Source organism: Primulina huaijiensis, chromosome 4 (genome assembly GCF_012295235.1).
Source record: "Primulina huaijiensis isolate GDHJ02 chromosome 4, ASM1229523v2, whole genome shotgun sequence".
NCBI classification, from domain to species: Eukaryota; Viridiplantae; Streptophyta; class Magnoliopsida; order Lamiales; family Gesneriaceae; genus Primulina; species Primulina huaijiensis.
Genome location: NC_133309.1, coordinates 22,024,101 through 22,039,068, shown reverse-complemented (window position 1 = coordinate 22,039,068; position 14,968 = coordinate 22,024,101). Strand labels below are relative to the sequence as shown.

Here is a 14,968-nt window from a genome sequence, read left to right as displayed (position 1 = left end):
ATCCGAGAAAAGACACGTGTGCTCAGGGAGTTTAGATACATTTTGTTGTGGATCCAAAAGTACAAACACATAAATTTTCTAACAAAGACTGAATGCAAATCTAAATTTGGATGTGATGATTTAAATTAAATTTACCCTTGTGGATAATCCAAAATATACAACAAATAGCCGGTGTATATTATGAAAATATCAAATAAAATCACTATTTCTATACTATATTATTAAATTGAGATACCTAAAATGACAAATTTTGATGTCATGATAAATTTTTAAAATACCAACAATGTCTTCTTAAAATTATAAAATCGGTATTTTTTCATTTAATTAAAAAAATATTATAAAAATCTATTTTAGTACATTTATGTCCACTTTTCAAAATTTTTAAAACTAACCTAACGCGTAATCCTTAAAACATGACTATGTGAAATTAGTTTAAAAACAGGACCCTTCGGCCCGCATGCAATACAAATAAGTGTCTAATAAAGACTTTGGCACAGGCGTACGTACGCAACGCAGGCTGGGGCAATGGGGCATGCAATGCAATTTATGTGCTAACCAACTAATAAGGCTAAATTAAAACGGGCCGATGCGTATTCAATGCGCTCACCAACAGCCACCAGCAATCATTAATGCGTAGCACTTAACCAGGGAGAAAGGGATAGAATTAATTCAACGGTGTTGGGGTCTCCTTTTCTTTCCTAGCAGCTAGACTCGTTATACGTGCTATTACACATGGTGGGTTTTTGGTGTAATGATTAGAAGTTAGCTGTCTGCGGTGTTGCAGTTGCGTTTTCTTGACAGGCTCCTTTTGCGTGGGAATGGGATTTGGCGTTATCGATCCATGTTCATGATCGAACTCCTCTGCCCCCAGTCAAATTCACGAGTTTTGCGTCTTTGTTTGATAATATAATAAATATATATATACTTCACTGATTGCTGGAGCTTGGGATATATAGAAGAGAGGAAGGAAAAATGGCGGGGACACGGAGCTCGGATGCGGACGATGTTATGATGGAGATAGAGTCAAGTAGGCCGCAGGGTAAGGGGATGATAGTGGGGGGATTGAGCCCTTTGAGTGAGAGCCTGTGGAAGGAGAAAGCGAATACGGAGTTCGTGGGCGATGTCTCAGCGAGGCTTATATGGAAGGATTTGACTGTGGTGGTGACTCTGAGTAACGGGGGCACGCAGAATGTTCTGGAGAAGCTTTCGGGTTATGCGGAGCCGGGGACGTTTACGGCGCTCATGGGGCCGTCTGGATCCGGGAAGTCTACGCTTCTTGATGCGCTCTCTGGAAGGCTTGCTGCTAACGCGTTCATGTCCGGGACCGTTATGCTCAATGGCCGTAAAGCCAAGTTGTCATTCGGGACTGCTGTAAGTAATTTTGACACCCATTTTCGTTCTTGCTCAAGAATTTAAGCTAGTTTGTGTAGTACAGTTAGACAACTCAACTCGAAATAGAGTTCAAAGGTCCAGAAGATTACGTTGCTCTGTAGTTGATTTCTCTGCTCCAAGTTTAAATATTCTACTTCTCTAGCGTACAGTCAAGAATGGAGATTTTTCCCAGTATAGTGATTTGTTTACAAAAATTACATATAAAATACAGAAATGTTTTTGTTTCCAAAAAAGATAGTTACCAGAATGAGCTCCTCTGCTGCAAATGCAGGCATATGTTACTCAAGACGACAACTTGATCGGTACTTTGACAGTTCGAGAAACGATTTCCTATTCAGCTCGATTGCGCCTCCCGGATCGAATGCCTTGGTCGGACAAACGGACGCTTGTGGAGAGCACCATAATCGAGATGGGACTTCAGGATTGCGCGGACACTGTTATTGGAAACTGGCACTTGCGAGGCGTGAGTGGCGGAGAGAGGAGAAGGGTCAGCATCGCAATCGAGATCCTGATGAGGCCAAGATTGCTTTTCCTCGACGAACCAACCAGTGGACTAGACAGGTGATCAAAAGTCCCGAAATTTCCTCACTCAAAAACTCTTCTTGATCGCATATTATTTGTCTGATGAATCTCATGATTAAATCTTCTTCTTACTCGCGGCAGTGCATCGGCATTCTTTGTGACACAAACGTTGCGAGCTTTGTCCAGAGACGGGCGCACTGTTATTGCCTCCATACACCAGCCGAGCAGTGAGGTTTTTGAGCTGTTTGATCGATTGTACCTGCTCTCTGGTGGGAAAACAGTGTACTTCGGCCAAGCTTCAGAAGCTTACGAGGCAAGAAATCTCATCATTAAACACAACATTTTCTTGTGGGACATACATATAGGATAGAAATCTCATGTTCTGGGTGTTGAATTTGCAGTTTTTTGCACAAGCTGGCTTCCCATGTCCGGCTCTCCGAAACCCATCAGACCATTTTCTCCGCTGCATCAATTCCGACTTTGATAAAGTTAAAGCAACTCTCAAAGGATCCATGAAATTGCGGGTATACCATTCTTGACTCTTGTCTTCGGCACCAATGGATTAGATATCATCCCACTCCCATTTTCTCGTGTTTTATTCAAATTTTATAGTTATTTGAGTTAAAAATTAGCTATATTATTTTTATTATTATCTTTCTATTTATCATTGCATCTATATTTTGCGCAGGCATGATCGGAGTAGAAGTTTTTTGAATCGGAATTTGAAAATTTTTATTGTGTGATTTTTTATATATAAAGTTTCCTAAGAACTTATGTGATTAGCGAGTTATTGCATGCACAAATACGTTATCGTTGAATTTTTAGAGAGCCCTCGTTCAAGATAAAAAAGGACTTGCATCCAATGAAAATTCATGATACATAATTGATTAGGTGAACCACACTTCTTCAGGAAAAAAAAAAAATGACCCAAAAAAAGTCCATTTGCTAGCTAGGATGGAAGAATTGGATTTGAAAGAGAGATTTTGATTTGAGTGATGACTTGCAAAATGAATTTTAAATACCTTCAATTCTTTACAAGTACTACTAAATTGAAAGGAGATGAATTTGAATTTGTCTGATTCTGATATTCGAGAAACTTTGTTGTTGATATATGATACCGGGGACATATGTCTCTCGCATATGCAAGAAACTCGTGTTAGTTCCATTTGCAGTTGTCATTTAATCTTTTTTTTTGACTCCTCTCTCCCATGTTTATCCGATCAGTTTGTGCCGGACGACGATCCTCTGGATAGAGTGACAACAAATGAAGCAATCCGAGCACTTCTAGACTCATATCGTACCTCGACCTACTGTTACTCGGCAAAAGAAAAGATCGAGGGGATGTCCAAAGTTGTGAGTGTCATTTTCCCACTTGTTCGAGTTTTAACTTGATCCATTCATCAGATTATATGATCTGATTCGAATATGACTTGCTATGATGTGCCTTGATTACAGACCGGAACCGTGCTGGATTCTGGAGGGAGCCAGGCCAGTTTTTTCATGCAGGCTTACACCTTAACCAAACGCTCTTTCGTGAATATGTCGAGGGATTTCGGCTATTACTGGCTGAGGCTTGTCATCTACATCGTTGTCACGATTTGCATTGGAACCATTTACTTGAATGTGGGAACTGGATACAATTCGATCCTGGTAACCTTTATTGCTGATGCATTTTGAATCGTCTTAAACTATATACCTCGTCTGAGTTTAAGCTAGTTCATGTCCTGATGATATTAAAAACCTTGGGAGTATTTACCTGTTGAATTTACAGGCTAGAGGTGCATGTGCATCATTTGTCTTCGGGTTCGTGACCTTCATGTCCATTGGTGGGTTTCCTTCGTTTGTGGAAGACATGAAGGTAACATCACATCGATTGGTGAATTAATTCCTGCGAGTAGAAAAAGAAGAGGATGAAATTAAATAACTTGTTTTGTCTTGTTACCTCAGGTTTTCCAAAGGGAAAGGCTTAATGGGCACTACGGCGTGAGTGTTTTCGTGATCAGCAATACTTTATCTGCTGCGCCATTTCTCATACTGATCACCTTTATTTCCGGCACTGTGTGCTACTTCATGGTCCGCCTCCACCCCGGATTTTCACATTATCTATTCTTCGTCTTGTGCCTTTACGCGAGTGTCACCGTTGTTGAGAGCCTCATGATGGCCATAGCCAGTGTTGTTCCTAATTTCCTAATGGGAATTATCATAGGTGCAGGAATCCAGGTTGTGATAGCTTACAGATCAATAAAACTTAAGATAAAGCAGAAAATAGACTCAACTGACTGGTTATATGTTCTGCGTTGTGTATGTAGGGAATATTCATGCTTGTCTCCGGTTACTTTCGACTCCCGAACGATATCCCGAAGCCCTTCTGGCGTTACCCAATGTCTTACATAAGTTTCCACTTCTGGGCTCTGCAGGTAAAAAAACACCATAAATGTAACGTCTCTCTTTTTAAGTTTAGGGTAATCTGACACACCTGAAATTACTAACAGGGGCAATATCAAAATGATCTGAAAGGCCTGATTTTTGATAATCAGACACCCGACCTTCCGAAGATTCCAGGAGAATATATTCTAGAAAACGTGTTCCAAATTGATGTGAACCGATCGAAATGGGCTAACCTGAGTGTTCTCTTCAGCATGATCATTATCTACCGCATCATCTTCTTCATTATGATCAAATTCAGCGAGGACGTGACCCCATGGATCCGTGCGTGCATTGCGCGACGTAGAATACAAAAGAAAAATGCAAACCAGAATAACACTGTCACTCCCTTTGGCCTCACTCAGTCACCTTCTCTGAGGAGCTACGCCCAAAATCGTCCTGGCATTGGCAAGAAGTAGAATATATATAAAGCTTGTGAGAGACTACCATGCCATCCCAAAGGAAACTTCCACTGTCTATTTGATGCGGTTTCTTAATACATATCGCATAACATGGAAATTTATTTTATATGCTGAGCATGTTAAGATTTCTTGAGTTGAAATTTGTGTGAGAGAGAGATTACTGTGTAAACCAAGATGAGTTGCTCGAGCAATCAAAGTTCTTTCAGTTGACTACACAAAAAGTAGAAGTATATTTTCATTTTGGGTTGAGATTCCATTTGCATGATTAAACCGTTGTAACTACTTATTTGTTTTTATCACTCAAAATGTATTATATTTAACATCTTATATGATTAACTGCATTACTTTATATTCTTATATAATGAGTAATACGACAATCCAAGTTAGACGTGCAAAAAATATAGCTTAATTACAAGATGTTCATTTTTTTAGGAATCTGAATGCCAGCTCGCTTCAGAAGAACATTTGACACATTCTTAGCCATTATCACAACTTCTTCCTGTCGAGTAGAAAAAAATAATTTGCATATATTAAAAACCAATCGATATTCATATTATCTCTGGTCGCCAATTCCAAGGATGAGCATGAAATTGTTCCAAATCTAATCTTTTGTGGGTATATGTATGATACCTCGTTTAAGGTTGTGATCTTCTTATCCACCATTATCCAGCGACCGTTGCACATGACAGAGGTGATGTTTTCCGTTCTCATGCAGTAAACAAGGCAGGAAATGCTGCATAACAAGAAGAAATGTTACCTTTGAAGATATGTCATATTCGCAATTATAAATCTTGAGAAGGAACCTTATTGTAAAACGCCTTCACAGAAACTGAGTCATACCAATCATGAACAGGCATCATCGACCAGTTAGACGGATTGACGACAATCATGTCCGCCTGCAGATTCAAATCTCAGGCTTAAAACTTAAAAAGAAAACGATACAAAATGTGAAATTGTAAGAAGATATATGCATTGAAACTGGAGTATTTTAAGCTAACATATACCAAGATAAAATCTTGAATCGATCATGGAGGCTTGACACTAGTTAACACTTGGACCTAAGAAACATATTTAGTTAACCTTTGACAGAAATTAGTGTACCTTTTTTCCAACCTCGAGTGATCCTATGTCATTGTCCCAGAGTACAGATTTTGCACCATTTATTGTTGCCATTTCAAGAATGGTTTCAGCAGGAAGAACAGTAGCATTTGTAGTTCCTTCAGTAAAAACTTCCCGTCCTTTGTTGATTAGAGAAGCAAGGTACATCTCATCAACTACATAGAACATTAAAATTACTCAAAGCAATGTGCTATAAGATAAAAAGAGACATTTAAAAGATTTTTTTCCAATTATTTTGGATGACAAAATCCCTATCGATGTCGTAACCATTAATTACTATTGAAGACAAGAGCTAAACCTTGAAAATTCAGACCGTTATGTTGGTAAATTCAAACAAATATTTGTTGAAAAGAACGTCATTTTCGTAAAACTTAGCCAGCTGCTTTAGTATCAAATGAAGTTTTGTATGTGATATTTATAGAGTTTTAAATATGTTCCACCATGACAAGGAACTGCACGAGAAGTACTGAAACCAATATGTTTGTCACAAGAAGAATGGAATAACTCTTTGCAAAATTAAACACCAGATAAATAAACTCGACAAACAAGCAGCAAAACTGAAACCAATATGTTTGAGAATTCTTGTTACCGATGCTCATCCTATTATTGGAAGGTGCACCATCTGTTCCCAAAGAGACACAGACACCTGCAGCTAGCATTTCTTTAATTGGTGCAAATCCAAGCATACGCATAGCAGCAGCAGGACAGTGAGACACTTTAACGCCAGCTTTTGAAAGTAAATCAACCTGAAAAAAGGCATATAAAATTGAACAAATTTGAAGATTTCAAGTTTTATGGTAAACGAGGACTTAAAATTACAGGGAGAATATTTGGCTCGATAATTATTTCAAAATACGAGCTCAGTTGGTAGATCAAGAAACACGCACAAGATTACCTCATTATCATTGACCCAAACAGAATGAGCAACCAGCAGATTGTTTTGTAGTAACTTGATTTTCTCAAGATATGTTACAGTCCCATGTTCAACTCTTTGGACTGTCACCACATGTTTGTTTTCATATGGTATCTCCGCAACATGCTAGAAAATGAAAAGATACATAAGAACATTTTAACATGATAAAACATCGAGTGAATGACATAAAATGCCATTCAACTTAATTTGAACCTCAAAACTTAATAAGCTCAAGATCTGACCATATGGATTCCAGTTTTGAGTTCATTAGCGGCATCTCTTGTTCCAGTAAGTAGGCAATCTGTTGAATTCATAATTTGCCTTATCCCAAACCATATTCTGATGCGTCCTTCAGCAGTATTATGGTGCTTTTTATGCAGATCCATTTGAGACTGCCCTCACAAATAATTAATTGTTACAGTAAGCTCACTGACATAAAGGCAGCCTCAATGGAATAAACCACAGGATTAGACAAACAAATCTGTGTCGTAAAAACTAAATAAGAAAGTGAAGATATACATGTCGTTAGATTAAAAAGCTAACAATTTGAGTTAATGAAACACAAAACTTCAAGAACCCAAATCTTACAAAGATACCCTCATAGATTAAATATTGAGAGATTAGCTAGAGGCGAGACCAAATTTCACAGGTTAACACGGGCTTTGAAGATTTGACAGCTGATATTTTCTTATTCATGAAATGTTATTTACATAATCTGCCTTTTCACTGAATACAAAGATAATCACATTAGACTTTCAAGGACGATATTCATTAAATCACTTTCAACAATGTACAAGACTAATTGTCATAGGATTAAAAAATATTTTTAAGAGACATATTGAGCTGTAATTTAATTACCGATAATTGGAAACGAAAAGAACCTGAATACACTCCTCAGCAGTCCTTTTGGTCCATGATGCAGGAAGTCCTTCACCAGCGTCCATAACCGATTGTGCCAGACATGCACGCAAGCCTAGCAATTCAACGGCCCTTGCCATTCCAGATACATGCTGCCCTCCAGCTTCAGCAAAGCATGTAACCTATCACACGCATTACCAGCAGCATATCTGATATCTTTCCATATATAACTGGACAAAACAATACCAGGTACCCACTAAAAGGTGATTACTTTCTACTCAGGTATTAGCACTCATTCATCAAGATTCTTTATATGAGAACAAAATTGGCATTATAGATTAGTACTACAAAAGCAACCTGCACTTGGTAAGCGACAATTCCCTGCAAATTATTTAAGTATAAAAAACAATGTTGGCTCTCTTCATACAACCTCAAATTTTTTGGGAAAAATAATTTCTAACATAGCATCAGTGACAATGTCACAAGTTAAAAACTACTAGTACACAATATCATACACATTTCATTAACTTGATCTTAGATTTTGTGGGCCTTTTCTCCCTACAACCAATGTAAACTCATACATGTTAAATACCATTTCTGGACAGATATCACTCGATCTTCGACTTACACGTAAAACCTGTATATTATATGAACTCGAGCTTCAGAAAAATTTGTTTATAATACAATCAGATGATACGATAACACCACGCAAATAACACTTACACCTGAGTGAATGAGCTCAATCCCGCAGAGTAGAGTAGATATGTAAGAGTCATCCTCAGTCATCTCGGCTTCATACGGCCAGATGCGTTGGTGAAGCCACGTCAGCAAGTCGACGTCATCAGCAATCCCTCTGGCCAACTGTTGTGAGGTGTGAACGTGGGTGTTAATGAACCCTATGAACAACAACGAAATTCAATGCATATCCATATATCAAGTACCAAATAAACAAAGACAATATCACGAGCACGGTTTCCACAAAAACAATTGACAAAACAGCACCACCACCCATGAAGACAATAAATTCAAGATTATTGCATGCCTGGGAGAAGAAAATGCCCATGGAGGTTGAGGATCTGAGGTGAAAGAGGCGAGAACTGAGAAAGTACATCCTGAGAGTGGCCGATTGCTATAATGGTGTCGCCTTGGATAGCAACTCCGCCGCTGCTAAAAACACGAAAATCTGAGTCCATGGTTACGATCAAAGCATCGTGGATTACGAGGAGCGAGTTTCTTTCCGCTATAAACGAGCTTTTTCCTCCTCCTTCTCCTTCATCCATCGCCGGTTGAGTGAGCTACTACTGTGTCAAGACTCGGAGTGTCAATCGTTGAGTTTAACTTGGACAGGAAAAGGCAGTTTTGGCTAATAGCATTTTTAAGCCCTCGTAAAAATATAAAAATAGCATTAAGCCCTCATATAATATAAAAATTCACGAATTCCCTGTCAAAATTAATGGGCTTATATAAAAATAGCATTTTAAGCCCTCATATATATATCAATTTTTTTTAAAAAAAAAAAAAACTCATATATCAACTTTTTATAGTCAAGAAAGTTAAATTTTATAAATCATAAGTCATTTGCAATGGATTTGATATCTTATTTTTAAAAATACAGATTTTTAAATCCAATTGATTTTAGAAAATGGTTTTTCGTTTTCTAAAATTTTCATAGGGATTCTGATGCAATTTGTCCCCGATTTATTTATAATTTAATCGCATTTTGCCCCGTCAATTGTGGCGTATTTCTATTCAAGTTGGATCAATGAGGTGACACTCGCTTATTTGATATGCTTCATCACATCCAATAAGTTCATGTCATCTCATTGATGGACATATAGAGGTATACACGGTTGGTGAGCAACATAGTAAAACTATATATATAATTAGAATAATTATTGACTTGATAAATTAAAATAATTATTATGCCAAATAATTTTTGAAGGTGTGTTAAAAATATGTATTTTAGTATATCAGAGTTAATATGATATAAAATATATATAGAGACTGAAATAACACACGAGATCAATTAAATGCAAAACCGGGATAATTGAGCTTAAATTACTACTTTTAATAAACAAATATACAATACATATATGCATACTCACTAGCCAAAAAGGGAAGAAGAAAGAAGCAACCCATTCCCATAAACCCATGTCTTTTTCACATCCTCCCCGAAGCCACTGTACCAACTGCCGTAGAATCGACATAACTCCTCCGTCCGATCTCGAAACTTAAAAATTCTTAACGGTTGTGTTCCTAACATCCTAAGGTTCGATTCAAGCTATAAATCAGTAATTTTGAGCAAGTATTCAGCTGGATCGAAGCTGCTAATTTCAGCTCATTTCTACACAGTTCTTGTCCGATTCGGTGAGCTTTTGCTTATGATTTTCGGGTTTATGTGTATTGAGCACTATTAATCTTGACTTGTGTTCAAATATAACTTGTAGAACTATTTGTTAGCTTTCTGTAGCCGCTGGAAAAATGAAATTTCAATTAGAAACAGATTTGATATGATTTTTCTACCAAATTGTGACGAAATCGAACTCTGTGTTTGAGCTGTGTAGAATAGCTACTGTAATTCGAGGTTTTGACCTTTTTGCAGTTGGATTCTGGATATTTTGCTAAAATGAAAGTTGTAGATATATGTGTTATCTTTCGAATGAGACTTGAAACGTCAAATTCCATTAAGAATTGAAAAGGTTATGCATGTTTTACTGAAACTGCTCACTTTTAGATTTCTTTCCCCGAATTTCGTGAGTAGCAGGGTGTTCTTGCTAATTTTGGGATTAATCTACTTAGACTCTGAAAATGGTTTCTTCTAGGCAAATTATATAATTGAGTTTTCTTTCATTTCCAATTGGCGGATATTGATTTTAGCCAATATTGAGTGAGATATGAATTTTATACTCTTAAGTGCTGAATCTGGAACTGTAAACAAAGGTAGTTTCATGGTTTCTGTTTTTTGGCATTTAATCGCGTCGAAATGATCAAACTCCTTGTTGATTTCTTCTGGTGAAATGTGGGATTATTCGAGTTATTGTTATGTGTTTTAGGCAGAGGAGCTGTGCATTGATCGTCGTTAGTTGGTATATGTATGTTATAGTTCGGTAACATATAACGATAACACTTAAATTATGTTTTAAGCATATTTATATATTGTTATTATTGTTTATATAATTATGTGAATTGTTCGAGTTGTTAAATACCTTATTGAGTTATATGTTTAGGTATATGACATTTAGTTTAGGGCATACTGTTATGACATACATCTTTAGCCCTATCGTTCTTATTGACCACTTACTGTTATTCATTGTTATTCAACACAGGTTGTTGTATAACTCGGGAATAGGGTGTGGCCGATAGGCCTATATTGATACACCTGAAATCGTAGTTAAGATTGATCGATCCCATTGTTAGTGTAACCCTCGAGGTGAGTGCTGAGATTGTGATATCCAGTTCTGGTTTGTTTGTGTTAATCCTGTTATATATCATTACAACTATATGGAAGCCGAGTTGGGGGTGTTGATTAGCACAGCCTGTCATACCTCGTATACTTGGTAGGGCGGTTTAGCTACATGACGATGTAGCTCCCCTGTGTGTTGCTCGAGCATTATTCTTGTTGATAGTATCGTTCGTTTGGCTCCGTTTATCCCGTTGATATTGAGCCATGTTCATACATTTCAGATTTCATCTACATATATATATTGATGCATGATTTATGTTATTGTTATGTTTTTGAGCTGTTTCATACCAGAATCCTAACCTCGGTCGTTTACTGGAGGGGCTGCTGTGGTTGATTTTGGACACCATGGTAGATCTCCCGAGTGGTTTTAAAGCACCATGCAAAGGTTCCACAAGCGGAGCTCATAGTCGAGGTTGGATTGTTTGGTTTTGGTTCGTTGGAGTCTCACAGCTAGTTTTTATGGATGTCTAGGGGTTTGTGTCGGTTCTATGTCGTATTTTATTTGTCGGAGAGATGTCCCGAGTATCTGTATAGGTGTTTGACTTTTTATTATTTAGTTTGGATCAGTTTTAGCATGTTTTAAAGCCTTGACAGCTTAGTTGAACTGATGCTTGAGTTTTTTTTTGGATGTCTTATTTGCGGGGAGGTCGTGCCGAAATTTCTCTAGGCCCTAAGATCCGTTTTAAAGTATTTTAAACCATTTTTCGCCGCAGAATTAAATCAAATCATTATTGTTTAATCATTAATTCTAATTAGAGTAAATAGACTTCACAGCCATTGATCTGGGCTATATAGTAGCGGAAGTGGTCTTCAAAATAGGAACACTGCAGCTCGAATCCGAGCTGATTCCGATCAAGTTCGCCACGCAAAAAAAGTACTGGAACTCTACCGCGCAATCGAAGTATGCAAACTCCAACTTGTACACTCCATTCGAGTCTGTTGTTCTGTTGACAGAAAAGAAAAGCTCTTCAGTTGTGCTTGGATAACTTGCCCTCATTCTGCACTCTATATGAACATATGCACCTGATCCATCCACAAATAGCAAATACATAACTATGATCAAAATTAAGACCCTCCTCACATTTTGGCTGAAAATAATCCTTAATTTTCCAAATCCCGATAAATTTGGTCTAAAAGTAGCAGTGTCGGACATACTTGATATCATATCAGCACTTGAGTGAAAAATTAAACAAAACGCGTGGAAAAAACCAAAACATTGCACTTAGATCAGCCCCATTTAAACCATCTTCTCTAATCTTTCTATCCCTTTTTTCTAATTTTCTTCTCAAATTTAATTAGTTATCAATTCTTATTAAAATATACATAAAATTAAACGTTTAATGAAATAAAAATATATTATCATTTCTCTTATAAAAATTATGATTGTTATTTTATATACACAAAGTATGTGCATGGTTCATCAATATTAATAATGTCTCAAACTCTTAGAATCATTACTATTTTAATCATTTATGTGTTCAACTAATTTATCTTTACTATTCTTCCAATATATAAGTAAATTGTTAACTCAAAACTTCCAAAACATCTTCTCACTTTTGGTATCCTAACCACTATCTCATTATCCTAAAGTTATAATCAAATTCAAAGTTAATTCCAAATAATGTGTATATTTTATGTTCATCTAAATTAAAAAACCAAAAACAACATCAACAAAATCCGCATAACGCGTGATCTATAGTTTATCTAACACCAAAAGCTCATATTTAGAACGACGTGTCGGATTTGACACACGAAAAGAAAATACTCCATGCATGCCACTAAATTAAAAAGCTATTTTCCTTTATAATTAACAGGCCACATACCAATAAAAGAGGGATATTTATAGACTTAAGCGCTAATTAACTACACTTAGCGAATTAATTAGCTATACTAATTACTAAATTAATACTCAGTAATTAGTTTAAAGCCAGAGGGCCCCAGCTTCCTTGAGGAGTGGAACCAAAGTGCCATTAATATGCGACGCCATAACTCTGTCCATAGCGCCGACGAGTTTCCCGCCGATGAATACGACGGGAACGGCGGAGCCGACGCCGAGCAGCAGCATCAGGGCTCTCTCGATCTCTTTGCCTCTGGGATCTTGGTCGAGCTCGAAGACAGTAGGGTTGACTCCCATCCCGCAGAACAGCCTCTTCAGTGCATGGCACATGCAGCAAGTGCTCACGCTGAAAATCACGATGGCGCTGCCGGAGGCCAGCCGCACCACCCTCTGCCAGGGGTCCTCCGCCGCCGCCTCAGAGATATGACGCACATGATGTAATGTCGAGGGGTGGTGGCTGGCGTGTGATGACTTCTGTAATGGTGCATGTTTTGGTGCAAGAACAAGAGCTCTGCAGAAATGTGTCGATTTGTTCGTATTCTGAAGCTCGAGTGAAATTATGAAAAAGGGATGTGGGCTGAGGCTAAGATATAAATAGAGATCATTTGCATGGGGAAAAGCAAATCGAGGCTCACAAATTGTATGGATTTTCACATATAAAAAAAGATCGGTTTTTGACTTTGGATTTTGGCTCTCATTTCGAGTTAATGGTGTATAGGGATGGTAAAATGTAACACGACCCGTCAATCCGACACGATCCAACACGAAAAAATCAGGTTCGGGTTAGTGCCAGGTTAGACGTGTTTCGGGTCGGGTCGCGGGTTGACCCGAATTTTTTTTTTTTGAAAATATTACCTATATTTTTATATATTGTATGTTTGAACAAAATTTGTTGTATATTTATATGATAAATTTTCATCATTTAATATTTATTTTGTATATTTTTTATTTTTTAACAATTGTTTATTTGATTTAGTAGATATATTTTTAATTTTCTACAATTAAACTTTCAAATTTAAATCGGAAATTTTGTATGTGTTTAAATTAAAATATTATTATTTTTTATTTTTTCGAATTTTTTTCATTAATTTTTTTAAAATAAATAAATAAAATTCGGGTTAGACGGGTTCGTGTTTGGGTTAGGGGTACGGTTTTCGGGTTGGTTCGGGTTCGAGTTGAAAAAATATATATATTCGCAGGTTGACCCGAAACCCGACCCACCCGACCCGATTGACACCCCTAATGGTCTAGCCATAGTTAAAAGTGGGCGGGAAATTGAGCTGAAGAACTCATTTTTTTCTGTATATCTAATAAAAGAAGGTACATTGTCTCTTTTTATATATAACACAAATGTGGACACTAAAAGCACAAAACCAAAAGCGTGGAACTAGTAACAAGTGCTAATACTAAAAGCGTGGAACTGAGTCGTCCAACTACTAACCCACACCTTCAAGGTTGGTGGAGATCTCAAACACCAAGCTTGGAGAGCAAGGACCATTATTACTGCGATCTGCCTAACCCTAGAGTAAATAAGTCAGCAAGTTGCTTGGTTGATGAAATGTGGACTGTCTTAATGATACCACTTTTAATCTTTTTTCGAATCAAATGACAATCGATCTCAATATGTTTTAGTGTGTTCATGCTACATGGGACCGGCTGCAATGTGGATCTCAGCCTGTTTATCACAGAAAAAAGGTGTTGGCACAACAAAGTAACTCCCATGTCAGATAACAATCCAGAAATGCAAATTATTTCACAAGTAGTTGTGGCGATAGCTCGATACTCTAGGGGTGGAAAAAAAATACCGAATTTATGGTATACCGAGATTACCGTACCGAAAAAATACCGAATTTACCGAATTTTCGGTATATTGATGGAGATCAAACAAGATGCTTATAAAGGAATTTATAAGCTAATTTTATCGATGAAAGAAATGAAAGTTAGCTTAATTGTTAATTAAAGAATGAGAGTGAAACTGCTTATTTGGTGGAAGAGTTCACTAAATTGATAGCTGCCAA

At 37.2% G+C, this 14,968-nt stretch overlaps 3 protein-coding genes across 4 annotated transcripts; 1 reads left to right on the top strand and 2 right to left on the bottom strand.

The window, feature by feature from the left end:
- The first annotated feature begins 667 nt into the window (after positions 1–667).
- On the top strand, positions 668–5,090 carry LOC140975430 (ABC transporter G family member 11-like). Its single transcript, XM_073439137.1, has 10 exons — positions 668–1,371; positions 1,664–1,953; positions 2,056–2,227; positions 2,316–2,438; positions 3,139–3,267; positions 3,370–3,564; positions 3,686–3,772; positions 3,862–4,134; positions 4,224–4,331; positions 4,407–5,090. The coding sequence occupies exons 1-10, from the start codon at positions 973–975 to the stop codon at positions 4,755–4,757; spliced, it is 2,127 nt and encodes a 708-aa protein (XP_073295238.1). The 5' UTR covers positions 668–972; the 3' UTR covers positions 4,758–5,090.
- On the bottom strand, positions 4,566–9,010 carry LOC140975431 (uncharacterized). 2 transcript variants are annotated; one of them, XM_073439138.1, is made up of 10 exons: positions 8,693–9,010; positions 8,374–8,546; positions 7,674–7,832; positions 7,035–7,184; positions 6,775–6,918; positions 6,469–6,625; positions 5,862–6,034; positions 5,601–5,656; positions 5,391–5,493; positions 4,566–5,259 (listed from the first exon to the last, which is right to left on the bottom strand). In XM_073439138.1, the coding sequence occupies exons 1-10, from the start codon at positions 8,928–8,930 to the stop codon at positions 5,170–5,172; spliced, it is 1,443 nt and encodes a 480-aa protein (XP_073295239.1). In that variant the 5' UTR covers positions 8,931–9,010; the 3' UTR covers positions 4,566–5,169. The 2 variants fall into 2 exon arrangements, with proteins under 2 accessions (XP_073295239.1, XP_073295240.1); XM_073439139.1 differs by having other exon boundaries at positions 4,617–4,737; positions 8,693–9,008.
- Positions 9,011–13,034: 4,024 nt separating this feature from the next.
- On the bottom strand, positions 13,035–14,448 carry LOC140974980 (glutaredoxin-C1-like). Its single transcript, XM_073438474.1, has 2 exons — positions 14,392–14,448; positions 13,035–13,424 (listed from the first exon to the last, which is right to left on the bottom strand). The coding sequence occupies exons 1-2, from the start codon at positions 14,446–14,448 to the stop codon at positions 13,035–13,037; spliced, it is 447 nt and encodes a 148-aa protein (XP_073294575.1).
- Positions 14,449–14,968: the final 520 nt, after the last annotated feature.

Coding starts and splice junctions, on each gene's coding strand:
- LOC140975431 (XM_073439138.1), bottom strand. CDS start 8,930: ATGGATGAAGGAGAAGGAGGAGGAAAAAGCTCGTTTATAGCGGAAAGA. Junction 7,833..8,373: donor TTGAGCTCATTCACTCAGGT/GTAAGTGTTATT, acceptor TGCGTGTGATAG/GTTACATGCTTTGCTGAAGC. Junction 5,494..5,600: donor ATGATGCCTGTTCATGATTG/GTATGACTCAGT, acceptor CTTGTTATGCAG/CATTTCCTGCCTTGTTTACT.
- LOC140975430 (XM_073439137.1), top strand. CDS start 973: ATGGCGGGGACACGGAGCTCGGATGCGGACGATGTTATGATGGAGATA. Junction 2,439..3,138: donor AAGGATCCATGAAATTGCGG/GTATACCATTCT, acceptor TTATCCGATCAG/TTTGTGCCGGACGACGATCC. Junction 3,565..3,685: donor CTGGATACAATTCGATCCTG/GTAACCTTTATT, acceptor TTGAATTTACAG/GCTAGAGGTGCATGTGCATC.
- LOC140974980 (XM_073438474.1), bottom strand. CDS start 14,448: ATGGTCCTTGCTCTCCAAGCTTGGTGTTTGAGATCTCCACCAACCTTG. Junction 13,425..14,391: donor CACCAACCTTGAAGGTGTGG/GTTAGTAGTTGG, acceptor GCACCATTACAG/AAGTCATCACACGCCAGCCA.